The 28000-nt window shown below is 49.3% G+C and overlaps 1 protein-coding gene and 1 long non-coding RNA gene across 3 annotated transcripts; one reads left to right on the top strand and one right to left on the bottom strand.

The window, feature by feature from the left end:
- Window positions 1–27652, top strand: SLC35F3 (solute carrier family 35 member F3). 2 transcript variants are annotated; one of them, XM_032964820.2, is made up of 7 exons: window positions 1–5737; window positions 13252–13615; window positions 14706–14925; window positions 17346–17480; window positions 20476–20668; window positions 22640–22729; window positions 24221–27652. In XM_032964820.2, exons 1-7 carry the CDS (start codon window positions 5479–5481, stop codon window positions 24604–24606), a joined length of 1647 nt encoding a protein of 548 aa, XP_032820711.1. In that variant the 5' UTR covers window positions 1–5478; the 3' UTR covers window positions 24607–27652. The 2 variants fall into 2 exon arrangements, with proteins under 2 accessions (XP_032820711.1, XP_032820712.1); XM_032964821.2 differs by lacking the exon at window positions 1–5737 and adding an exon at window positions 10182–12584.
- LOC116948301 (uncharacterized) lies at window positions 22562–24260 on the bottom strand. Its single transcript, XR_004403786.2, has 2 exons — window positions 24149–24260; window positions 22562–22976 (listed from the first exon to the last, which is right to left on the bottom strand). It is a non-coding gene; the product is annotated as an uncharacterized LOC116948301 (long non-coding RNA).
- Window positions 27653–28000: the final 348 nt, after the last annotated feature.

The raw sequence follows: 28000 nt of genomic DNA, 5'->3' as shown, positions 1-28000 counted from the left end.
TTTGTCAGCGGTGGGCAGTGCTGCACAATCCAGTCTTGTACTGTACTATGCTCCAACGTTTCTGTTCCCACGCCTCCCCCAACCCATACTGACCAGCATGGTGAAGTATGGTCAAACGACACCCACAACTCGCACCGCTTAGGGGGGCCCTCTTCCAGCATTGGTTTGACAAAGGGCCTGCACATCTACACGGGACTTACATTTCTCATGGAATCTTTTCTGCAGCTCCCAGTTCCTTGGTCCGAAGGTGGGAAGGGGGGAATGGGGTAGCATGTTGTTGGCATGTATTCTGCACCTCAGCCCCGGAAGCTCCGGTTGAATTTCAGCCACGCGTTCACACAAATATACTACACGTACAGTATTTTTAAATGTGTGCCATCGATGAACTTGCTTGCTTGTGCAAATGCAGCTTGTAAAAAAAGATTACTCCCGAGAATCTAATCACATTTATTGCACGCACATCATCTGGCACGGTCTATTTCACAATGATACCGACTGTGGGTGGACATAATGAATCTTTAAATGTGTCTTTGTTTCGCCATGCACTGCAGAACAACATTATTATTATTATTTGACAGCTGACACGGGACACAATCCACTCGCCGAACTGAGATCATTTATCTAATCTCGCCTATTTCACAAAGACGTTCAAACATTGATTTCTTTGATATGTCAGAGCATCGCTTCTGATAAAGCCATGCACGAGAGACTGTGGGGGATTTACGGAACCAATGTCAGCACTGCTGGGCTGGTGTAATGCTGGTAGTATAATACAACACATATGAATATGCTTGTATGTATGTTGCACCGTACGTAGCCAACCGTACGGAACGAAGATGTGGGGGGGAAGGACAACAAACGAAACACAAAAATCAGTTCTAAATAAATGCGTTTTCAATCTAAATTATTTGAAAGTGCATAGTTCCAGCGGTTTCATAATAGCGGAAGGCAGAGCGTTCTGGACAGCCGTGGAAGCGCATCTGAAAGCTTGTTGACTCACGAAACGGAAATAACCGAGGCTCATGAATATTTTTCGGCAGGATCCTGCCAAGTTTTTGCAGTAAGGGGCGATGAAATAATTGCTCTGTCTTTTCCAAATCAGCAATTTGCGGGTGATTTTTCAAATTTGGCCAAATTTGGACCATGACACGACCACCACATAATGGCCTAACTCTTATGCTTAACGTCAGGGGACCTTTAATGGTCACTGTTGAGCAGACGGCGCTTTGTATTTTTATGGTTATTAGACCCACGGTAATAATCAGGGCGGTCGCTGGATTAAAACCATGTACCTCTGGAGCAAACGGCGACCGCGCTGCCCGTAGGCCATGCCATGAATACATAATTTAGAATTAATAATACATAATGCTCCTTTCCCATGTTTGTCTCTCAAATCTGGCGGTTTACCAGCTTTGGTCAAAGCAAGGCTGATTTTTTTATGCGTCAATGAATGTCAAAACCGATCTCGAGTCTGCTTGTATCGGACAGATGCCGCTGATAGGGTGCGCTCAGAGAAGGCCGTGTGACCAATGAGTAGAGTACAAAAAATACTTTGTATTTATTGTGGAGAGACAAACGTGGGAAGGACGCGCTATTGATTTTGTATCACACAAGAGTATTCATCCACACTGGCTGAATAGGCTGCGACGTCTTTTGCCCCATCATAGGTATGGGTCATGCACTTTGCTCAAGTAAAATCATGCTTTGTTTGGTGGGTATCGGAGCGCCATAGCCACTTAAGCAGACGTGCGGTTATCGTGCACGGTGGCATTTGTACAAAATAAACACCTCGCCGGCATTGTCAACGTGAGGCATTTTCTATCAACTGCTGGATGAAGGCCCCTCCTCACATCTTCGCCATCGCTCTTGGCTCTGCGATGCCACAGTCCATCTCACTCTCCCGCGCGAGCTTAGTGTAGTAGCAGCAGCTTAGCGTAGTGACAGGAGCTTAGTATATTAGTAGGAGTTAAGTTATAGTAGCAGGAGCTTAGCGTAGTAGTAGCAGTAGGAGGAGATTAGCGTAGTAGCCGGTGATTCTTTGTTCTTCCTTTAGCTGCCATTCCATCACCAGTCTGGTGCGCATGATTCCATGCCTTACGTTTATTAACAGTCTGCGTGATGCTTCTGACCCACGTGTTCCTCTTTCTGTCTCTCAGTGAAATTTCCTGCATGCATCTCTCCAGGCTTCTGTGTGTGTATCTTTATCAGAGTCCACGTATTCTGATTCACGGGTCACAGCAGAAAATATATGTAATAATAATTTACCACCTACTACACCATGTCCATCATGGGTAGTGATTGACTGTACTTCACCATGTTAGCTGTTGTAAAGGGCATCCAGGAGACGTTCAGATATCACTCGCCACTGATAGTGACTCCAGGAAAAATGTTCCAGACTGTTCTGGACTGAAATAAATCACTGGCTATAATGTGTCAAATGTTGCCATGTTTTTGTTGAATTCCCTTGCAGCGAGTGATTCATCCTATGAACTCAAACTCCAGCCCGAGCGAGCGCCCGTGGTTAGTATATACATCTAACGGGTAGAATATACATCTAACGGGTAGGAGAAACATCTAACGGGTGGTATATACATCTAACGGGTAGGAGAAACATCTAACGGGTAGAATATACATCGGCTGTGCAGCGCTGGTGGTGGGGTGGTAGTAGTCGTGGTGGTGCAGTGGTGTAGTGGTTAGCGCACCGTGTGTGCGATGAACTCGGCGACACGAATTCGATTCCCGCTTACGAACAATATCAGTGACGAATATCGGAATCGGTCCTGTTCCTCCCCTAGGTAGACTCAGCCTTAAATGGTTGTGCGGGTGTGTAAACATCAACACCGAGTAGAGTAAGGCGCTAGGGCTTGGTGTTGGACAACCACTCGCTCGTGGTGCCGTGCCGGCCTTCACATGTCCTCCCAAACAGCACTTGCCCCAACAGTTAGTTAAAGGCTTTACGGGGGATCTTTTCCTTTGGTGTTGGTGCACGGGGAGTGGAGGCACGTTGACAGGTGACGGCTCTTCTCGGTCCGTGCATGTCGAGCGAGATAAAAGATAATGATGACTCCTTTGTGTTCTTGCTTGACACCGATACGCACGCCTGGGGCAATTTGTATCGGGCTATAAATAAACATAATGAATTAGCTCTCGTCGAGAACACTTGCAAGCTGATTCTTAAACTCGTGTGGACGACACGTGGTTTCTTTATCATCCCACTCGCAACACTTTACGCCTTCAACGATGTATCAGCAAACCGAGCTGCAGGCGCTTCTGCGTATTATTTTTGTAATATCAGCATTATGTAATGCGTCTTGGGATTAATTTTCCCCATTAAAAAAAGTATTTCGCCGGTGGCCAATTAGAGATGAATTTAAGTAATTTTAATTGGTTACTCTGGTGCAGATGAGACGCGCGGAGGGGAGTGAATATTCATCGTTGAGCTATAAGCGCGTGGGTGCTGCTGCTATTGCTGCTGTTATTGCTTCCGCTGTTGCTGCTGCTGAGGCTACTGCTGCTGCTGCGTCTGTGCATGCTGCAGCAGTAGAAGCAGCACGCTTATCCATTGCCCACTTGCTCGGCCGGATGGCTCTAGCTGCACGTGAGTAGACGACGCGTTTGACGCTCGTTCACTCGCTCGCCCGCTCGCGGTGTCACCGCCACTCACTCGCAGGTGAGTTGTCGGGAAAGTGCCACGGTTGCGCGCAACGCGGAGTCATTCACGAAAGCTGCAAGCGAGACACGGAGCGCCCTGCTGCTACTGCTGCCGCGCATTCGGCTTGCAATTTTACCACGTCAGGCAGGTGAGATTTGGGAAGGAGGTGGAGTCGATTTTACGCATTCACGTTGAGGATGCAGACAGAGAAACAGACGCACAGCGGGAGAGACAGAGAGTTCGGCACGGACGTGATGATGGTGGTCTAAAGAGAGGAGGGTTATTCGGCTGTGGCATCGGGTGGCACCTCATCCAGCAGTGGATGAGCAAAATGTCTGTACGTTCTTTAGCGGAACACTCAAGACACTCTCGAATGAGGTTGCCGTAGATCCATCGATTAAAGAGATATAGACACTGGGTCAACACTGACGTGGGACTTTACACGAACGACACCCGGACGCTCGGACAGGCACGCCGTCACATCACGCACAAGCAAGGGAAGCGCATCGGAATAAGCTATTAGGAGCAGGGCACTGTGAACGCAGTAGCACGGTGCTGCGTGGCTCTATACTACACAGAGCAGTGTGGAGAGCGTGGGACAGCGGCCAAGAAGAGTCGGCCACCCCAGTATTGTAACGGAGCTCTGCGTTGACAGCGGCGACGATCGAGGCTGCGCGAGTAGAGTCCGCAATGGGAAAGACCGCGACACTTGCACGCCGAGCGCTGGGGTCGGCTGGCGTGTGACCAGTATCGTAGCCGCAGCTAGAGCGATAGGTTATCCTGGATGCGGTGTGCCGGGTGAGGACACATTATTTTCCTGGTCGGTGATTGACACCGGAGTAGGTAGCACGTGACCTGTAGACACAGGCACAGCGAGAGATATACTGAGTGTGGTGTGCCGGGTGAAATTGCACCCGCAGTTGCAGCCGGAACACCTGCATCAGACGGATAGCTGCTTCGAAGATTCCTGCAACGCGGAACAACTGCAGCTCGGACATCTACATCAGAGGCGTACAGCTGGGACACATGCATCAGACAACAAACAGCCGTGACAACTGCAACAGAAACACATTTATCCGACACACATGCAGCAAGACCACTTGCAAAAGAGACACCAATACACGTGAGACACCGACATTTAAGACGCCTGCAACGGAGACACCTGCAGCAGGACTGTCGTGCACCAGCCGTTGAAGACATGTGAAACAGACACCTACATTGAAAACAGCCGCATGCGAACCACCTGCAACAGGACCATCTTCATCCGAGACACCTTCATCTGAACCACCTGCAACAGGATCATCTGCATCCGAACCACCTGCAACAGGACCATCTTCAACCGAGACACCTTCATCTGAACCACTTGCAAGAGGACCATCTGCATCCGAACCACCTGCAACAGGACCATCTGCATCCGAGACACCTTCATCTGAACCACCTGCAACAGGACCATCTGCATCCGAACCACCTGCAACAGGACCATCTTCATACGAGACACCTTCATCTGAACCACCTGCAACAGGATCGTCTGCATCCAAAGCAGCTGCAGCAGGACCATCTACATCCTAGACACCCGCATCCGAACCACCTGCAACAGGACCATCTGCATCCGAACCACCTGCAACAGGACCATCTGCATCCGGACCACCTGCAACAGGACCATCTGCATCCGGACCACCTGCAACGGGACCATCTGCATCCGAACCACCTGCAACAGGACCATCTGCATCCGAGGACACCTGCAGCCAACGGCCATCCTTGCAACAGCAGCCCCAGCAGCAGCCCCAGCAGCCGCCGCCGCCGCCGTGCCTGCGCACGTGTTCCCCATGCGGCGCCTCTCGGACATCAGCCCGCAGCTGGGGCAGCTGCGCTCGCTGCACGCAGCGCGCGAGACGTGGGGCTTCCCCGGGGCGGACGGCGTCCGCGCGTCTCGCTCCTTCCTCGACGTGCCCAGCGTCACGGGGGGACTCGCGTCCATCGAGCAGCGCATCATGCGCATTACGGGCAGCTGCTACGGCCACTTCGCCCCGCGGGCAGGGCTGGCGTGCAGCCGCAGAGATTCCCTCCTCTCCTGCTCGCACCTGGGTGAGTTGTCGCATCCGTTGCTGTTGTTGTTGTTGCTGTTGTAACAACATTCAATTTTTGCGGCACTTTGGTGATTTTGTGGTTGAATTTCACTTATTTAGGGTGATTTTAAGGCAGCTAACATCTTGCCACGGTGATGAGATGTTAGCTGCCTCGCCTGGCATACAGGAGCACATGGGTTCGATCCCGGCCCTGATGCCTGCTGTATATTTGGAGGTTGTATATTCTTCCCGTAGTCACGTGGATTTTTCTCCGGGTCGTCCGGGTTTCCCCTCGACATTTAGAAATATGCGTTTCGAGTATTTGGCTGCTATACATTTCCACGTGACAAGCCACTTCGTTGAGCTATCATTTTTGGCCAAGTTGCTTCTCAAAAACAGCTATATAGCTCAGTGGGCCTTACCTGGTAAAAAAAGAAATACCAAGCAAAGCATCGATGAGTCTCAGGACTAATTTTCAGGAGGGCCCTGCCAAGGTTTCAGAAGTTTTCCGACACAACAATTCAGGGCCACATATTAATCCTGAGTACATACAGGGGGTATTGTGTACTACACACAGGTATTGTGTACTACACACAGGAGGTATTGTGTACTACACACAGGTATTGTGTACTACACACATGAGGTATTGTGTACTACACACAGGTATTGTGTACTACACACAGGAGGTATTGTGTACTACACACAGGAGGTATTGTGTACTACACACAGGAGGCATTGTGTACTACACACAGGTATTGTGTACTACACACATGAGGTATTGTGTACTACACACAGGTATTGTGTACTACACACAGGAGGTATTGTGTACTACACACAGGTATTGTGTACTACACACAGGAGGTATTGTGTACTACACACAGGTATTGTGTACTACACACAGGTATTGTGTACTACACACAGGTATTGTGTACTACACACAGGAGGTATTGTGTACTACACACAGGTATTGTGTACTACACACAGGTATTGTGTACTACACACAGGTATTGTGTACTACACACAGGAGGTATTGTGTACTACACACAGGAGGTATTGTGTACTACACACAGGTATTGTGTGCTACATCTGGAGGTATTGTGTACTACATCAGGGGGTATTGTGTACTACACACAGGTATTGTGTACTACATCAGGAGGTATTGTGTACTACATCAGGGGGTATTGTGTACTACATCAGGGGGTATTGTGTACTACATCAGGGGGTATTGTGTACTACATCAGGGGGTATTGTGTACTACACACAGGTATTGTGTACTACACACAGGAGGTATTGTGTACTACATCAGGGGGTATTGTGTACTACACACAGGTATTGTGTACTACACACATGAGGTATTGTGTACTACACACAGGTATTGTGTACTACACACAGGAGGTATTGTGTACTACACACAGGAGGTATTGTGTACTACACACAGGAGGTATTGTGTACTACACACAGGTATTGTGTACTACACACATGAGGTATTGTGTACTACACACAGGAGGTATTGTGTACTACACACAGGTATTGTGTACTACACACAGGAGGTATTGTGTACTACACACAGGAGGTATTGTGTGCTACATTACAGCTCTGTGGACTGCGCTGTCCCATTCACCACATATTTCCATCTGCTCGGTGTTTTGAAAGGATGGCCTACATGGGCCACATTTGCGAACGACATCGATTAGCATTGTGTTCGTGTTCCCAAGCAGTTAAGTGACGCCAGCAAATCCTTGAAATGTGATGGAAATGCTTGCCAAGGATGTAGAGACTCCGTTGAAATTTCCCCTGAATGAATATCCGCAATGTTGTGTCAGTTCGACGTCATTTATTGTGGAGACAAAATGAAGTCACAGACCGTATTACCGTTTCGGGTTCGTGGTGGCCAGCAAAGACAAAGATACCCCCGTATAGCCTTTCAACAGATTGTTGGGGCAAGTGCATGTTCGCGAGCACTTGGGCAGCAGAGGGCAGTGCAGCACCCACATCAATGCCTCCACGCCTACGCTCCCCGCCTTCACCAACCAGCACTGAGCAGCGTGGTGAAGTATGGCCAAATCACCTGCCGAGCCCACACACGACCCGCATGGCACTCATGCAGCAGTGGATTGACAAAAGGGGCAGTACCCGTACATTGACTGTGGATGAGCACGTAGAAGGCTTTCGCGACTAATATCATCCGTAATACAGGTGTCTTGGGTTAGGTCGTGTAAATATATAAATGTGTCGTTGAACCCGCCACCACCCGACACAGCCAACTAGTAAGGTTTGTCACGTAAACAGAACGTGGCCACTTCGTCACTAGTACAGCACACCGGTGTGTTGGAGAGCAAAGCCACAACATTTACAATCTGAGTACGACGTTTCGTCAGTAATTTCAACAAGCTTCATCAGGCGACAGCCAGATTTGTGGAGAAATCCTCCTGTTTCGTTCCTCAAATAGAGGGGTAGATGTGATGACGTCACTTGTGTGCCTTTCTTGAGCGAAGTGGTGGTGGAGATTAATGAATAAATATAAATGACAATGGGTATCCATTGCCGGTTGTGTTATATATTTGGTAATCAACGTACATTATGCACGCGCATTATGCAAGCCCTTTGTTCTAGTACCGCCTGTCCATTGTGCGCACTAAAATAGCCGTACCTGTTAATGTTCAACGTCAATCCATATTTGAAGTATGGTGACCTGTATAGGCATGCATTTTATAGGAACGAAGTTGTAAACTGAGTGTACCAGCCTGCAATAGATTAATGTGTCCGTCCGTCCCCTTTCAATACTTTAACGAAGTGAAATCTCGTGCTGTTGGGTGTAAAATCAGCAATAGACAGCGCAGAGACTTGTCCTACCAGCCCACCCTGCAGGGACCTGTAAACAATGCACTATATGATGCTTCGCTTCTACGCAGCACTAAGTCTGTAGTTCTGGTGATACGCTTATAGTAAGGCTGCATGTGTACGGTATGTCGTCATTTGTTAACTTGACGTGCAGACGGTAGCGGATTTCTCGATCTTGCATTGCCATCTAGTGGCAGAGTCTTGCCACTGCACGGACATCGAGCAGAGCTCCGTTGAGTGTCCAATAATTCAAGAGGGGTTCCTGACTTCGCAGACGAGTGGCGATGTTGCTGCTGCTGCTGCGTGTGTGTAATCCCAAATGAGCACGTCATTTAACAAATAAAATGTTCAGCATTGGGATGTTTGGCCAAAACCAGTTACGCTGTATGGCTTTCTGTCTGTCTGTTTGTTTAGCTTTGGGAGGAAATCTCAGAACCCGGAGGGAATCCATGCAGAGCAGGGAAAGAGAACTCACAAACTGCACGCTCAGAAAGACGCCCGAGTCAGGAACCGAACTGTGAACGATTACCACTGCCGCCCACAATAAACAATATACATTTAGACTCTTTGGTTCTTTCGGTAAAGTCACGTAGAGAAATAATAATAGCGATCGTCCTCAGGTGGGATAGGTTCTGATCCCACCTGAGGACGATCGCTTGTGTGGCGATCGAAACGTCGTGATCTATTATTATTATTATTTTTCTTCTACCTACGTGACTTTACCGAAAGAACCAAAGAGCATGGATTCCTGCAGTCACGAAAGCTTCAAATCAAGAATATACGTTTAGTCATTGACGGCTCGTGGCATGTCCGCTAGGCAGGGCTGTTGTGAGTGACCTCTGTAAAAACAAAAAACCTCGCCATGTTATTGGCCCTCCCGTGAAAGCGATATGAATGTCTTATCTACCAAAACGGTAGGCATTTATAAACAACACGAAACAAAACAACAGCACTCAAATGCTGTCCCCATGACCCTCAAGTCCACACTACACAACCCCCTCTGACACTGTGAGCGGCTCTCTTTGCACGGTGCACACTCGCGTCTCATCACGGCCATGGGCGCCTTTTCCACCGCCATGAATGGGTCTCAAGCGGCGTGGCTACAACGCTAGAAGCTGATCGCACTGAACCAAGAAGGTTGGAAATCTCTCACTCGGACACCTTCACAGCCGCCCCGAGACCTCCCCATGCACAAATCAATCAGACCGTGGCGTTGCAGCGGTTTTTAATACGAATAACTCAACATTTTCTCTGCAGTAGGGAATTCACGTTGAAAGGATCAGTATGTACTTATTTATTTTTAAACACAACAAAGCAATGATTAGAAAAGTATTTTTTTTGTATGAGAAAAATAGTTTCTCATGTCCAGCTGCTTGGTGGAGCGGCGTCCCATCGCCCCTAGTGGACACGAACCGCGCTTACTTGAAGGCCATCGGTTTTTTTTCAGAGCAATGATATCCAGCAGCATTTGCTAAAGCAAGTAAAACGCTGGGCTGGATTAGACATTCTGGGTCTCATCGGCGAAGCAAATGCTCCTGCTGTATTATTACCATATACAAAGATCCCCCTGGTTAACCTTGACAGACTCTAGGAGCAAGTGCTGCTGTTAGCGAGCACCTAGGAAGGCCGGCACGGCACACGAGGGGGTGGGTGGCCAGCGCCACGCCCGACCGCCTTTGTCTCTCCAGTAGCGATGTTTACTACACACCGCACCAGACGCTGGTCTTGGCCGTGAGCGGGAATCGAACTCGGGTGGCCAGGTGTGTAGCGCGCTAACCACTGCACTACCGCACCCCCTCTGAGTACGTCGTGCTGCATCAACAGGCACCGGGGTGCCGTCTGTGGGTGTCGCTGGAGCGTTGCTGCGTCGACGGAGAGTGTGGTCGAGACAGGTGCCCTGCGGAAAATCCACGCGCGTTAGTGGAACTCCACAATGTGGTTCGACTCTGATTATACTCCGATGACAAAGGCGTTGTTAGCAAAGCTGCGGGTGTCGGATTAACAACAATTTTTTGCCGCTCAAGCGAAGGTTACAACGATCACAAAATATTGCCGGAATATGCGCAGGATTGGACGACGATGATTTTATAAACAAAACGCATTGTATTCGGAAAGCAAAGTATGGCTTGCTAGGCTGGAGTTGTGTGTATGAAGCGGTGACTCAGTGGTTAGTGCACGACGCTCTGCACCCGCAGGTCCGAGTTAGATTCCCGGCAGCGGGTAACATGAGTGGCGAATAATATCTGAACCAGTCCTGGCCCCCACACAAATCATCAGTCTACCCTGACTGGCGTGGTGAAGTATGGCCGATAAACGCTCATGACCTACACGGCTTGGGAAAGCCTTCGGAAATTCATTGAGAAAGGGCTGTCTTAATAGGTTAACGTTAATAATGCAGAGAGATATATAGATACCTATGATGCTGATATTAGTTTTTGGAAAATACAAAGCAATGACCTTTGCCAATAAAATCATTGGTTTCAAGCATGATGATTATTATTCTACTTTACAAAAACATATGATTACCAGAGATCATCAGAGTAATCCTTCACTGGAAAATGACACTCCTACTGCTGCTGGTGATTATGATTCTTACCGAAGCATCATTATTATTGTTATGTTAACAAAAGCATTGTTTACAAGGAAGATAACTACCGAAGGTTTACACCCATGAGGCGACATTGCTACAACGGTCCAGGATTGTAAAAATAATAACAGTTGTGATAACGATGTGATATAAGCACCATCATTCAATGAATAATAATGCACATTTGTGCAGGAGAGCCACACGAAGTGGCATGACTTTTTTTCAAGAGTGTCCTGCCAATTAACGAGTTTCATACAATAACCATCTAATAGTCATGAATGTTCTGGGCAGGACTGTAACAAAATATCAAATCAAGAGGATGCATATATATATCAAAAACATCTTCCAAGACATCTGGCAAGTGTGGAATAAAAGGCAAAATACCCTCCATGAGAGAAGCTCCCTGTACATAAGAGGCTCTTCCGCCAGTAGTGGCGTGGGCAAGACATTGTCAATACTGCACCCTAACCATTTTTATTGTTTAGAAATGGAAAAGACATTTATTGATGCACGACAGGGAGAAAAAAAGTGGTGTTATGCCGCAAACCATCCGAGTTCAACCAAGCGCTAAGAAACAAGCATCAATTGTGTCTGTGGTGCCACGCTGCTATGGGTAGCGGCGCTGCAACGCTTGCGGAAGTGTCTTGATGATAGCTGTAGGGGATGAATGGTTGGGAGGGGACAAGTGGTGGTGAGATCCACAGGAGAGAGAGAGACAGGAGCTTACAGATGCGCTGCTGCTGCTGCTGCTCGAGTGCGGGGTTGGAGCCAAGTATTTGTTTTTGCGCAAATCTAAGCGCGTGTGACGCGTGCGTGTGCGCACACGCGGACACGCACAGGCGCGGACACACACACACACACGCGTGTGTATTTGTGTGTGCGGAGCGGTAGTGATCAGTCAGCGCGCTGCGCTACAAACCCAGCCACTCGGGTTCGATTCCCGCTCCATGGCCAACACCAGTGGCGGTTTTCTGAACCGGACATGGGCCTCCCACTAGGTCGACTCAGCCTCAAATGAGTACCGGGTGCGGTGTGTAAAGTAAAACATAAAAATCGCCACTGGGGAGACAAAGGCGGTCGGGCGTGGTGCTGGCCACCCACCCCTTCGTGTGCCGTGCCGGCCTTCATAGGTGCCGCTCGCTGACAGCGCTTGTTCCAACAGCCCGTTTAGGCTACACGGGGGATCTTTGCCTTTGTGCGCGGCGTTTATTCCACTGCGGACACCCACGTGCGTGCGTTGGATAGGAAAGCGTCCGCGGGGGTCGCTGTAATCATCAGCAGAATCATCATCATCATCAGCAGCAGCAGCAGCGGCATCAGCAATATCAGCAGCAGCATCAGCAGCAGGGTAAAGCAAAACCAATGAAGAAGCATTCGCCCAGAGTGGCGCCTCTAACAGCATGCGGCGGACCTGCGGTGGCGCTCACCCACGCTGAAGGTGAGAGCGAGATGCGCGCCGCTCGCTTGGCTGCATCGCACGGAACGTCGGAACGTGGACGCGCTCAACGTTTGCTCGTGCAATGGGAAACATCAGCAGGGCCGCGTGTCGACGCCGTTGCGTAGGCGCCAGGGTTCGAAGCCAGCCGCCGCCCTCACGGTCACCGCGAGTGTAACAAGACGTGAAAGATGCCCTGTTGTTAGTCGCAAGAGTGGGAGTAGGGCAAGACTAGGTGAGAGTCCGAGCTTGTGACAGTGCGAAAAGTACCCGCGAACCACTCAATTGGGATCATGCAAATAAATCATCGCCAGGTCGCTCTTGCAAATTAGACTGTCCTCCTGGTCTCTTAAGTTCGTACCTGGTTAAACAGACTGTTGGGGCGAGTGCTGTTAGCGAGTAGCAGCTATGAAGGCCGGCACGGCACACGAGGGTGTGAGTGGCCAGCACCACGCCCGACCGCCTTTGTCTCCCCAGTGGCGATGTTTCTTTTTTACACACCAGGTACTCATTTGAAGCTGAGTCGACCTAGAGGAGGCCCGGGACCGCTTCAGATAATCGTCACCGGTATTGGTGGCCGTGAGCGAGAATCGAACCCGGGTGGCCAGGGTTTGTTTTTGTTTTAGGCGCAGCGCCGCGCTAATCGCCCCCGCCCCCCACCCCCGCGCAGGGAGGGCCAGGCACGACAGCCCAGAGCCAACAAGACTCGAGGACGAGACTCGGGATGCGAGCGAGGCGAGCTCCGCCCGCTGCTGCTGCTGCTGCTGCTGCCCCGGCTGCCCCGTCCGCAGGGCGCCACCGTGCTCCAGCCGGGTGCTGGCACGGGTCGCCCTGGGAGGTCTCGTGTCGGTGTCCGTGGCCGGGTGTCTGGTGGGTGCCAGCCAGCTCGCCCGCCTCGCCTTCTGCAAGGTGTCGGCGCCCTTCTTCCTGGCGTGGTTTTCCACCGCCTGGAACGTGCTGCTATTCCCCATCTACTACGCCATGCACGTGTTGAGCCACCGCGGCGACAAGCGCTCGCCCATCAAGGTTTTTCGGTACGTGGCTGTTGTTGTTGTTTTTGTTAGTTTGTTCGGAGCACCGTCTCAGCCGAGGGGTCGCGGCGTGAAACCTCAAAAGCGTTGACTCAGTCCGTCTCTTCTGCGGCGGAGGAGGTCTCGATAACGCGTAGGCTGTAGCATGGATACTGTGCAGGAAAACAAATGTTTAATGTGTGCATGGGCGGAGGAAGCAGCGGGGACAGTAACCATGATCATTGCGATAGACCAGTGGTTCTTAACCTTTACTGCAGCCACTTTGGTTCTCATCGATTAAAAAAATGTATAATGTTAATAAATGCATAGGTTTGATGAAACAAAGTAGTTGTACTTAAGTGCCAATTCGTGTTTCGATTATTTACCTTCTAAAAAAATACGTCATGTCCAAGTTAAGAACCACCGCGATAGATGAATGGTTGGGCGTGTGAGCGGGTGGGTGGGTGAGTGGGTGATGGAGCGCGTGAGCGAGTGGGTAACTTTGGTGGGTGGGTGAGTGGGTGATCGAGTGGGTGATGGAGCGCGTGAGCGCGTGGGTAGCTTGGGTGGGTGGGTGAGTGGGTGATCGAGTGGGTGATGGAGCGCGTGAGCGCGTGGGTAGCTTGGGTGGGTGGGTGAGTGGGTGATCGAGTGGGTGATGGAGCGCGTGAGCGAGTGGGTAACTTGGGTGGGTGGGTGAGTGGGTGATCGAGTGGGTGATGGAGCGCGTGAGCGCGTGGGTAGCTTGGGTGGGTGGGTGAGTGGGTGATCGAGTGGGTGATGGAGCGCGTGAGCGCGTGGGTAGCTTGGGTGGGTGGGTGAGTGGGTGATCGAGTGGGTGATGGAGCGCGTGAGCGAGTGGGTAACTTGGGTGGGTGGGTGAGTGGGTGATCGAGTGGGTGATGGAGCGCGTGAGCAAGTGGGTAACTTGGTTGGGTGAGCGTGTTGCTGTGACCTGCATTATAGCAGCAGGCGCGTGAACACATCGCGGACGAGACTAAACAAGCCAGCGTGGCAATCGACCGAGTCCTCAGCCATGGGTGGAGGAATCTGGGGCGACAGGGCGGCAGGAAGCGGGCAAACTTCCGCGGCTGTTTGCGACTCGGATTCTCAGGGAGTGTTTGCGGCTGCGGGGAGAGGAGGGCGTCACGGCGCGCCTCTTCGTGAAGCGAGCGGCCCCCTTCTGCGCCCTGTGGCTCGCCACTCACTACCTGTACCTGCTGGCGCTCCGCAAGCTGCCGCCGAGCGACGCCTCGGCGCTCTTCTGCTGCAACAAGGCCTTCGTGTTCCTGCTGTCGTGGATCGTGCTCAAGGACCGCTTCGTGGGCGTCAGGGTGAGGCAGACCTCCCCGCGTCTGGCCCAAGGGCCTCCAAATCGATTCTCAGCTCGTCGCGGCGTTTAACTCTCCAACACACCCGCGCGTGATGAAGTCGTAACCAATTGGATAAATGCGCTATTTAAATAGAAGATAAGAATTGGCACGCTTTGTTTACGTGACAAACCTCACTCATTGGCTGTGTCGGGTGGTGGCGGGTTTTCACGACACATTTATATATTTACGCGATCTAGCCCCCCCCCCCCCCAAAAAAAAAAGAAAACCCCATTATGATGGATACCATTGGTCGTGAAAGCCTGCTACGTGTTTCGCTGGGCTTCCTCGCTCGTCTGTCTGGCGTCCACCATCAGGTTGCCGAGTCAGTTGTCAGATTTGTTTTTCTGCCGCTGCGTAGGTTCTCGCGGCTGCTGTTCATCTCACCGAAGCGTTTTCGGGTCGTGTCGCGCGTGCTGTCGTTCGGCACGATGTCCGACGTTTCACTCCGCGCGGTGCAGCCCGTTGACGCGTCAAAGCGCTGTTATGATTTTGCAAAAGAATTGGCTGAAAACGTAATATGCTCAGTGTTGGATGGTGCCCACATTCCCAGCGGGCTATCAGCGGCATGTCCTGCTGTTCGGAATTCTCGCGGGGTAGTGCGATCTCACATGCCCAAGGATGTAGGAGACTTCATGGAACTTCTATAAAAAATATATATTCATGTCGCCTCGTCATCTTTAGTCAATCAGGGGTGTACTTTCCCATACACCTTCATATGAGATTGACATTCCTCAGATCGCAGCCTAACAAAAATTATTCCAGAATTGCCCAAATTAATTTAAACACCGAATGTTAATATTTTCAGTCATTGGTGACTGAGCTGAGACCATTCACTTTCTAAACTTCAAGACCCGGTGTAATCACGGGCAGCTGGATCTCAGATTCAAATCCAGGATCTCACAGCGGCGTTAGTTCACCGCTCTGACCTCTGACCCACGCGGCCACCTCAACATTCCACATCCCTGCGATGGGAGCCAGGGCTTACTTTTTTCTCTCACTCCAGGGGCATGATCTTTAATTTTTAATGCATAGCCTTCTTCCTGGTTTGCTGGAATACATTCGACATTAATTACTAATTAGTAATTACATTTAAAATACCACTTTGCTCAGTAATTGGATAAACGTAGTGGCGAACAAAATAAACATAGATGCAATGAAAATATATTATACCGAGCCCTTTGTCAATTCATTTCTGGATGAAGGTCTACTCAAAGTCCTGTCAGTCATGAGTGTTTTTGACCATACTTCACCACAATGATGAGAGCAGGTTGCGATATATGTTGAACTTCTTTCACACCGTACGTAGCCAACCGTGCTACCGATCGGTTGGCCAAGGCAGGGCTCATGAGCAGTCGTTGATGTTAGCACCGCCCGTGAATCAACCTCGAATCATCGTGCTCATAGCACGGTGATGCCATATGCACGGTTAGATTAAAACTAAACATCTACCGAATAAACACTGCGGCTGAACGCACACAGATGCGGCGCATTAGTTAATGAACGGACCTCTCAATACCCGCGGCATCTATCGCATCTCGATTTGCATTCAACTTGCAGTCCATCCCTGCGCGCGTTCATTTCATTCGTCTGCCGAGCTGCCAACCCGGGGGGTTTCAGGGGAGCTAGGAATCTGGCACTTGATGCAAGAAGACCTTTTACTTTAATGTGTGTGTTGAACTTGGCACCGTACGTAGCCAACCGTGCTGATCGGAGGTGCGGGAAATTGGTGCTTCATGGGCCAGGAAGCGACATTCTTAAATGATGCGTGACATAAAGCAACCTCCACATCCCCCACCAATGTTTTAAGCTATTGATGTCCGTGCTTGACCACCGCCCTGCGCGTCACTTTCAAATGTAACCGATGCGTCACGTCACGTGCGTCTCGGCCTTTGATGCAGTTGGTGGCGCACGGCCCCGCTGCACGTGTGTCGGCCTACCCACGCGCGTGTGCCCAGGGTGCGCGCACGACTCTCTGCCGTGACACCCATTTATACCCGCGTGGCTTGGCCGTGCGGGCCGTTACGCGATTTCTTAGAATAACTGGCAGCGTGAGTCGTCAGTGGGGCGAGTCTACGACCACGTTACCTGGAATGCGCCCCATCTCGGTGGCTAAGCTGGGACGATGCCTGGACAGTGCTTGGATGAATTATGCGGGTTATTATTATTTTATTTTTTTACGTGGATAAATGTGCAACTCTGACGCCGGCAAACGGTGGCCTACTCATTGCGACTGAGGTCACGGGATCTTTAACGTCCACTGTGGAGCAGACGCCGCCACTTAAGTGTGATCACCAATTACCACAGCGGCAAATGCCACTCAGCCACGGGACGCCCCTCACTAACCAATGTCCCCCCATCCCCCGCCTCCCGCGTTGCCGCAGATGGTGGCCGCCATCCTGGCCATTGCCGGTATCGTGATGATGGTCTACGTGCAGTATGTGGACGGATTCAACCACGACTCCGTGGTCGGGGTGGCCCTGGCTGTCGGCTCCGCGTCCACGTCCGCCCTCTACAAGGCAGGGACTGTGCCGATGAGTGCTGATAATGACAGCCGCCGGAGGGTCCGCCCGCTGTTGACTGCCTCTGTATCGCAGCTGCCTGTCGATCGGTCACATTTGCTCAAACTTACTTTGTATGTATGTCGAATTTGTTTCGCAACGTACGCAGCCAACCGTGCTAATCGGAGGTGCGGTGGTAGGACAACAAACTTAACGCAAAAAGCAGTTCTAAAGAAATACGTTTTTCAATCTAGATGATCATTTAAAAGTGCATCGCTCCAGTGGCTTCCTAATATCAGAAGCAAGTGCGTTCCAGACGGCCCCAGAAACGCATCTGAAAGCGCCACGTGATGCGGTGACCACCGTCTTTGCTCGGTGGCTAGCAGCCAAAAACAACGTTGACGGTGGCGGAAGACGAGAGGACCACAATGCACCTCTTCAAGAACTGCTGCTCATGGTTTTAACACAATGCACAGAGGCTGTGGCCAGGTTTTTTTTCTCTTGTACACGTTTCGTGAGCCGTTTTTTTCTTCCGGCCTGCACTTTCATTCTGTTGTGACGGAGGCATCCTCAGCATATACAGATGTCACTAAAGTCCATGATTCCCCCTCCCATGATAATTTGATGAATTTTCGTAATTTGTGATCGACAATTCAATTCAGGAACTTTTTTTCTCATTTGTACCGTCTCATTCATTCGCTCATTAGCCTAAATGTAACATGCGTATAAATTGTAAATAAAAGCTTTTTAACATGCAATTTGATACATGTATTGCGAGTGATCCTTAGACCAAATCATCCGGGATCTTGTCAGATCTCAGAAGCTAAGCAGGCGTGAGCCCGGAGAGTGATTGTATGAGTGGCCGTTTGTACACAACACAGGTGTTGTAGCTGATGTGGCAGCAAGAGAGGACAGCCGCGCAGAAAAACCCATTGTTGTACTGCACTATTCCCTCATGTATGTGCTCTCTGCCGTCACCAATACGCGCACTGACCAGCGTGATGAGGTATTATCCTCTAACCACCATGGCCTACACACCGCCCTAGGGAGACGCTAATCCAGTAATCTGTAGGTTTATAATCTAATTTGTTCTTTTACAAGATGCATTCATTATGTTGATTACCAAGATGTTATCCTACAATGAATGTTTCGTTTGGAATTGTCACGCTGGTATACATTATTCTATTTCTCTAAGACAAGCATTTATGATTATTGGCAATGCGTCAAGACTCTTGCCCTGCCATCTTGGCGCCGTCATTTAAAATATATAACTTCACCTGCAGTAATCCTGTTTGAAACTCTCTTTGCTTGAAGTAATCCCGCATTTGGAGCGTTCGATCTCCCTGACACCCTCCTGCAGTAATAAACCAAGTCCAACAGTACGAGTGGATTCACTAAAGGGCTGTGCATGTGCACGTGCGAGTGAATCAACTTGAATCGATTTAATCGAAGCATCGTCGTTACATGGTTAGTGAGTGCAGCATATCTTCCGTGCGAATTCATTTTATTTTTTGGAAGGGAGGGTTTACAGGGGCCGCATCGAGCAGCTGGTACGACGGTAGCCAGCATGCTACATGGGTGGTGACTTCCATGAGAATACTTTAGCCAGGTCTGGACCTGTTTCTGCTGACCTACTTCTCACATTGCCTCTGCCATGTGTACTCTTTAAAGAGTCAGATTCTATTAAATTGGCGGGTAACCCGTTGCAATAGCTTCCAGAGGATGTATGGAAATAAAAAAGTTTCATTAATAATTCCGCAAAGAGAGTCCGGGGAGAGAACGGGGCCGAGACGATGGGTTTTAATTTCCTAGACTGTTGAATTGTTTCCAGGGCCCATCACTTATTGCAGTGCATCACGTGCCAGAGATGGCGAGCCACTCTGTGATGGAGAGGGCATTCAGGCAGCTCTCCCGACCCACTGCAGCACGTGCTTCGGGTAACCTCAAGCCAGAGCCAGACAGAGAGATGGGGACAGGGTGGAGAGGAATTGGGGGAATTTATCCACGGCCCAACATTCCATGAGAGCCTCATAAAAAAAAAAACAATACACGTGAGATTTTTATTTATTTCGATAAGTTACACTGTTTATGCTTGAACATGAACAAGTAAAAAAGTAAGATTTGAAGCTTTCGTGACTGCAGGAATCCATGCTCTTTGGTTCTTTCGGTAAAGTCACGTAGGTAGAAAATAAAATAAAATTTGAATATTTTTTTGAATAATTAAATTTTATACCTACGTGACTTTACCGAAAGACCCAAGGAGTATCAAAAAATAAGACATAATAAACGGTAAAGGTACACCACTGAAATGTATCTCATGCCACACTGCTTGAGGAACAGCCACCACTTAACAGGGAGGCATTATTGGCCTACTCTTCCACGCTGGACCAAACGTCTTAGAAGAGAAACATACCACCGTTAATAATTGCTGTTTTATGAGTATCGTTTTAATAGCATACTCCAGTTTCCACCACCTGACGTAGTGAGTGGGTTTACAAGCCCGCTCACTCCGTACTGCCATCTCCTCGCCACCTCGTAGCAAATCTATTTGATTCAACACAATGCTTGTCTCAACATTCCTAAAATATAGGATTTTAGCAACACACTTGTATGAAGTAATAATAACGCCCTATATTTAACCAATAAAGCCATACTGTACTCTTTTTCAGTAGGGTTTTACATTGGGATCGTTGACACATTAAAAATATATATCTGGTGAAAACCCTCTCATAAAAGGCAGTAAAACTTAAAACAGAAGCATCTCAAGGATCCATTGATCTACCACCTACAGTGCCCAAACCCTACAGTGCCTAATATTCCTTGGCAGTCTTCCCATCCAAGTGCTAGCCAGGCTCGACCGTCGCTTAGCCTCCTGAGATCTGATGAGACCGGGGGGCCCGTGCCCGTTGCGATTCTCTGGCGAAGCAAATCCGTCCGCGGGCTCCTGGCGGCGCGACGATCGGGGCCGTCGATTAAAGCGGCCTCCCCCCACTCGTGCCGTTGCCCCCCGCAGATCCTGTGCAAGATGCTGCTGGGCAGCGCCACGCTTGGCGAGGCGTCGCAGTTCCTCTCGTCGCTGGGACTCTTCGACCTGCTCTTCGTGTGGGTGCTGCCCGTCGCGCTGTACTTCACGCACGTCGAGTACTGGCCCTCGCCAGCCGCCCTGCCCTGGGGTCACGTGTGCGGATTCGCCTGCCTGCTGCTCGGTGTGTCCTTGCGCCTTGGCCTCGTTGGCGGCACCGCCGCTGCGCGTGGCCGCGGGGGGTGCGGCGCTGCAGCCGGTCACCATTCATCCCGGTCACGTGTCCCAAGAATTGCAGTTTCCTCTACTTGACTCGGTCGCCTCGAGTCTACGTCCATTCTTTTCAGGACTTCATACGGGCACAGATACATTGTGGCTGTTGTTGATCATGATAACATGTATGGGCATGGACGCAGTGCCGTATTAAGCTTGTGCAGGGCCTGCAGCATATGTTATAAAGGGGCCCTAAATAAAATAAAAAAACACATAAATATGAAAACACAAATTTTTACTTGCATAGTAATGTAATTGTATTTTTTCATTTTCTAATACGACAAATCGCTAACCTTAAACACCCCGTCGTTCATAAATGTTGAAGGTGGTATAGTACTATAGCAATAGAACAAGTGCAGAATCACTGAACCAGAATTGATAGCTTGAAAGCATTTAGCGCGGGGCCCCTGAAAGTGCGGGGCCCGTAGCATTGTGTAGCGACTTGTGCAACTAAGATAATCCGGCACTGCATGGACGCATTAGCTTCTGGACGAAGCGTCGATTTGGAACTTTCACGCAGCAGTGCATAGCCCTAACAGCCCGCAAAAGGAGACATCACAGAACTACTTCTGAAATCCCTTCACGTGACCTCTTATCATAGTCTTAATGGGTGCCACGGAGGCGAGATGTTAACTACCTCGCCTGGTGTACACGAGGTCGTGGGTTCGATCCCGACTCTGACGCCTGCTGTATATTTGGAGGTTGCATGTTCTCCCCATGGTCGTGTGGACTTTTCTCCGGTTTCTCCGGTTTTTCCCTCCACATTTAGAATCAACATCACGCGTTTAAGGTATTTGGCTGCTCTACATTCCCACGTGATATGCCACTTCGTTGAGCTATCATTCGTGATAGCCCAGTTCGCTTATGAAAACGAGCTTTATCGCTCAGTGGGCCTTACCTGGTAAAATAAAGAAAGAGTTACAAAATAGTTATCAATGACAAATGAATGTATACTGCTGGGTAGACAAGAGATGGTAGGGGGAGTGGGGGGCGAGCGGCTGGGGTGGTGAATTTAATCAAGTTGTTTCCAAATTCCGCCCCGGGAGATTGACACTGGTGACCTCACGTAGGGACTCCTTGAGAGAGAACTCTGCGACTCGTCGAGGCACTTCCAGTTGGCAAGTAAGCGTGGATAGTTTCATACATTAACATCGATTTTTACGCTTGCAAACAATGCATTAGTGTGGCTTAAAAGTATACCGTATTGTTTGCAATGCCTGCAGAGTATATGCAAATTACAGGTGATTGTTCCTGTGAGATAATAAAGAGGACTGAATAAACTGGACAGAACTTACGAGATATGTGATAGAAATATGACATAGGATTTGGTCATAAACAGTGAAGATGTATCAATTCAGCAATGCACCAGGACTGCGGATCGTTACCTGCTTAATTACCAGCGTGAACAAACAGAGTCATCATTCGTCTCTGTACCCCTGATCGATTGTGCCCGTACATTTATTTGCACGCAAACCGTGCGTGATTTTGTCACGTTTACGTGAGCATATCATCATTACGTCGTAATGATGATGATTCACAGGCACCTTTGTCAATCCACCTTTGGATGGGGATTGTTTGACCATACTTCACCACGCTGGTTATAAACTCAGGCTGTTGGGTTCAGAGTCGAGCGTGCTAACCGTTGTGCCACAGCTCCACCGCATCCTTCCACTTAGTGCCTCTAAGTTGTTCCAACGAGGAGCCATTCCTCAACGCTGTTTCAACACGTCTCAAACATTTTTTGTGGCTTAAAATTACAACAAAAAATCCACTTATACTTTTAAAAGCATTAACAAACAAACCGTTGATATTTTAAAATGTGTTTATTGCTCACTTGACTTTGCTCCAAAAACGTTGTGATGGTGTTTTGTTTGATTTTCAGTGTTCAACGTTCTGGTTAACTTTGGAGTGGTGGTCACCTACCCGATATTCATCTCCCTGGGGGTGCTTCTCAGTGTGCCAGGAAACGCAGGCAAGTACCCGAGCAACACCCTTCACCAGAAGGCGGTGCAGAAAAATCCATTGTTGTACTGCACTATGCTTCCACGTCTATGCTACTGACCTTCACCAACCTGCATTGATCGGTGTCGTGAATTGTGATTAAACAACCCCCACGACTCGTTCGGTGTTGGTGGGGGTAGTCCTCATCCAGCAGTGGATTGACTTGCAAGGAAGCGTCGTCTCAGATGAGACGACAATCTGTGGTCCTGTATCACCGTCTGTCAAGAGCGGAAGAGTAGGCCAAAAACATTCAATCTGGAGGGGCTCTGTAGAGCTGCTGCTAGTGGAGGCCCTTCCTTGACATCAAGGCAGCGCCTTTGCATTTACTTTTACCTGCATCACCTCGCGGAGAATCATTCACGGTCCCTTGATGCTTGTTAATAAAAGCAGGTGCAATAATCCGAGCAATCCTGGGTAACATCCCAGTTCTAAGCTCTGATCTGGCCAAATCACCCTTACTCACCAGTATGTAAAAATACATTTTTTCCATTAGGTTTGGGACATACATATCAATTAGATGCCGGCAATATATGTACAGTCAGTGGAAATATCTGGCATCAGTATACAGTCGTGAAGATGTAAAACTAGGTGACGATGGTGTTGCTAAAATAATTCGGCAGCATAGGCTCTCGTCTGAAACGTATCCAGCTGTCGGATCAGCTGCATACGCCTATGACCAAATCACATCGGTGAATGTGCCCGATGTTGTCAGATCTCGGAAGCTAAGCAGGATTGAGCCTGGATCGTGTTTCAATGGGCGAGCATCACGATAAACAACACACAGTGTCCCCTCCCGCCCGCTCCGCTCTCAATCCCTCCCACCACTCCTCACCGTGCCTCCCCCTCTCCTTGTGCACCATTCACCGTTTCCGCTCCTTTCCCCTACTCGGCCCCTTGCACCGGAGCAAACTCCCCCTCCACATGAAGCAGCGAGAAGCACCCCTCTCCCTGTCGAGTTTCCGCTCCTCCCTCAAGACCCCGACGTCTTCTCCCTGGCCCATCCTTCATCCCTCGGCACCCACCGTGATTCCCGTTCCCACGAGCTTGTCTTCAATTACCCATCCCTACCCCCTCACCTCTTTCCCTCCTCCTCCTCTCATATGCCACCATATCACCCTTAGACAACCTCATTGTACCAATATAACCCTTGTAAAGCGCCTTGGATATGAGGCAGTATATAAATATAAGGTTTAGCAGAGGGCAGTGGAGCTAAATCCACGGTTGTGTTGTACTATGCTCCAATATCTCGTGCTCTCCGTCTTCGCCAAACCGCACTGACGAGCGTGGTGAAGTACCGTTAAATAGCCCCGATGACCCGCACGGGGTGGGGAAGCATTCGTCCAGCAGCGGATTGGCGAAAGGGGCTGCGCACGCACGCGTACACGATTACCTGGCAATGCAAGGGAGCGAGGTCAGCGGGCTGCTCTATAACAGGGACGTCGCGGATGCGTCTCCTGTGCAGTGACGGACGCCCTGCGATCCGACGTGGACTTCAGCGCCGTGCGGCTCAACGCAACCCTCCTCATCTGCGCCGCCTTCGTGCTGCTGCTACTGCCCTCCGACTGGGACGAGGCGGTGCTGCGCCTGCTGAGGAGGATGCGCGCCGCCCGCCATCCCCGCGCCGGCCGGCCCGCCCGGCCGGCGACCCCGGGCGGCCGCGGGCCCGCGCCGCAGCAAGGAGAGCGGCCCCACGGGACGCCGCGCGCGGCCGGCACCGCACCAAGCGCCTCCGCCGCCGCCGAGGCCGCCGAGGCCGCCGCCGCCTCCCACGAATGCCACCGGATGGGCGAGTGCTCCAGTGTGATGCAGGCCTTCCGCGCGGCCAAGCTGGCCAAGAGCGCATTCTAGACGCCACAAACAGAACGGTGCTCGAGTCAAGGTTCGTGTTCACCCATATTCATCTCTCGCACCTTCGAGGGTGCCGTTTTTGCCGATGGCTGCATGGCGTTTTGGAGCTCTGGGCCTGTGGTCAGCGACAGTGATTTAGGGAAAAAAAATTGCATTGCAGCTTAAGCAGCACACTTTGTCTCCGTGTAAAGATGACACGTAGTTGCGGTCTATCAGCCTGTTTTAAGGTTAATGCGTGGGCTTTCGCCGTTGTGCTGCATAGGTCTCTGGGTTGTATCGCGAGGACACAGGCAGCAGGTGGTGAGCAGATGCCAACAGTTTCCCAAGCTTGTGTGGCCCTCTATATATAAAGGCGTTTTTTAGCCATTTAATAAATGTTTTAATGTGGGAGAAAAGTGCACGCCCAGACAAAACCCATGCGTGCACGGGGGATCCCATCCATTTGGAACCGATGGGAGTCCACGTTTGCTTTCCTGCCTTCTCCTGGCAAGCCAGGGTAAGGCACCTCAATGCCCACAGGATTTGTGATATACCAACCCTCCCCTCCGCAGTGTTGGATTATAGGCGTGTGCCACCACCGTCTGGATCTGGCATTGATCCACCTGATTAAACCGGATTCTGAAGTTTAATGATTTGATGGTCTCAGCTGAATATAAATGACTGCCGAAAAATGTATATTAAATACGTTTTTGCAATTTGATTTGATGAAATTCTAACTCTGTGAATGTCGGTTTGACCAATTCCTGTTCTGAGAATTGAAAAAATGTGGATTGTCACGTTACACTCTCATAGCAGAGCTCGTGTGAAAGTGAGCCTTATACTGTGTAAAGGATTAAAAGGTCGCTTCCAGTGGAAAAATATATATATATATTTTGTAGTCCATTCTCGAAATACTTCTGTGAGATTCCCAAATGGATTATTTGTATCCTAGTATGATGCTGCTTACACAAGCGGGAAGTGTGTGGGGGGGAGGGGGGGCATGTTTTTTACATCAGTTTTCGTCGTCCACACACACGGGCACAATGTGATTTAAACACATCTGAGAGTGGACAGTGCACACATTTCCATACAGAGTTGGCAGACTGCAATTCTTCACGTCAAATATATGAGCTGCACTCTGCAAAATTAAACTGTGCCATCCATAAACAAGTGGACAGATAAACAATAGGCAAATATATGGTTGTTGTTATTCACCTGAGCAATGCCCACTAATATGACGAGTTCCAAAAGAACTGGCAGTGTGCATCCCAAAAAAAACCCAAAACAAATGATGCAGAAACCCTGCACAGAGTTGACATGTAAAGTAGTGGCATAGCATGGTTGGCATGGGCCTTGGTACCAACACTAACATGGGATCTCCTATACAATATTTCTCCCTTCTCTGTAACTTGAGACCTGGGCAGTTCACTGCCTGCACACTCAGCAACGACTCCACTGCATGTAAATAGTTCACTGCAGGCCGGACGAACAGGCGGTGAGTGTAGACCCGTCGCATAGAAGGCAGCAATTCAAAGGCGCGAGAGGAATTGGAGGGAAGGGAGAGAGCCCTCTGACATTATTTTACATCTCACCTCGGTCAAACTGCATCCACTGCGATAAAAAAAAACTGAATAACAGCTCCAAAGATGGGGCAGAGCAGAAACGGATCGTGGCTATCGCTTTGTGCGGGGAAAATAATAATATGTATTGAAATGTAAATACATATTTAAGTATGTAACACTACGTTGCATAGATATATACAGTATAGTGCATATACCTCGTACCAATTTCTAAGCAGCATAAATTTAGATGTAATTTATTCAACAGATATACTGTACAGTTTGCATATATCGCATCAACAATTTACAATGCATGCTCATATAACACGATTATTAGCAGCGTGCCATAGTTAACACAGTGCAGGCAATGAGAAATAAACCCAACTCACACGACAGAATGACCACCCTTAGGAGGATACAACTGTGCAACATCAGTGCAGGAATCACCATTCAGATGCTTCTGTAACTTAACTTAGCGGTAATGGTTTTACAACGATTTTGTTCGAAGCAACGACAAGAAATGCTTTTTATTTAATGATTGATGTTTGTGTGCTGTTTTAAACCTCTGCTGTAACTTGCTCTTGACTTGTATTCGCTATATTGTTGGACTGTGTTTAATTGCTTTTTGTGAGTATGATTACCCTGGTGGCTCTTGCAAACGAGACTATTCTGGTCTCTGGATAAGATTCCATCATGGATGTATGTTGGACTTATTTCGCACCGTACGTAGCCATCCGTGCCCATCGGCGGTGGCAGTTTGCACTGCACTGGGCATTGGGGTGGCACCCACCTAAATATGTTGACTTTTTTTCCTTAAAAAATATAACGCTTAAATATACTTCTGTTACACATTCGTAAACATTAAAGTGCCGTAACAACAAGTGGGTAATTTAAGCGAAGCTTTGTTTTTGTTCATTTTGCCTCGATTCGAATGGAATTCAAACGGTATCACGATATATTTGGTGCTCGGGTCTCGTCGTCGCCCCAATGAGATGGATATTCTGATCTCATTGTCCGATTCAAATCCCTCCCACGGAGTGCCACAGTGAAGGCGCTGCGGAAAGACGTAACCCTAGCCTTGGCCAGTCACAAGCCATTGTTCCAAGGCCACCGATGTAGGGACAGCTCTACACACGATCACAATGCTGCCGTACGTATATATAACCCAAAGCAATGAGCCTTACAGTCGTATTGAAACTTCTACTGTGTGAGATTCGCCTTGTAAATGGCATATCCTGAAAAAAACGCGAGAAAACATAGGCGTAATAATTATAGGTACGACAATGCATCTATTGATATATAGATTAATATTGTATCTGTACCTATACTTCATGGAATCTAATCGAATGGCACATGTAAAGATCGCTGTTTTTCAATGTATATCTTGTATGTAATAGCTTCACGTGATTCCCTTCAGCCACTCGAGGCCACTACATTCAGTAATAAACAATAATTGATTCTTGAATCTACGCCTTACAATACATTAATAAAATCAATCATACCAATAATGTGGGTGATTGTGATACCTTCGAGATAGCAATGTCATGTGTGCACGTAAAATTGACTTAGTCGGGTCCTATGAAGCTCGGTAAATGCATTTTGTTTATATGCCTAACAAACACGACAGCCCAAGTCCCATCGCATTGTGTTCAAGTTACAATGACTGGATTTCACGTTCACGCAGTGGGCAATGCAGCAAAGTGGATTGTTCTGCTGCACTTCTATGCACCCACGTGGCTATACTTCCCGCCTCCACCAACCTACAATTATCATCGTGGTGAAGTATGGTCAAATAACCTCCCACGGCCCTTCATCCAGCAGTGGATCGGGAGGGCTGTCCATATATGCAGTGCAAT

Source organism: Petromyzon marinus, chromosome 33 (genome assembly GCF_048934315.1).
Source record: "Petromyzon marinus isolate PM22_M1 ecotype Great Lakes invasive population chromosome 33, UKy_Petmar_22M1.pri1.0, whole genome shotgun sequence".
Classification (NCBI taxonomy): domain Eukaryota; kingdom Metazoa; phylum Chordata; class Hyperoartia; order Petromyzontiformes; family Petromyzontidae; genus Petromyzon; species Petromyzon marinus.
Note: the sequence above shows the minus strand (reverse complement) of the source record. Positions and strands in the feature narration are given on the sequence as shown.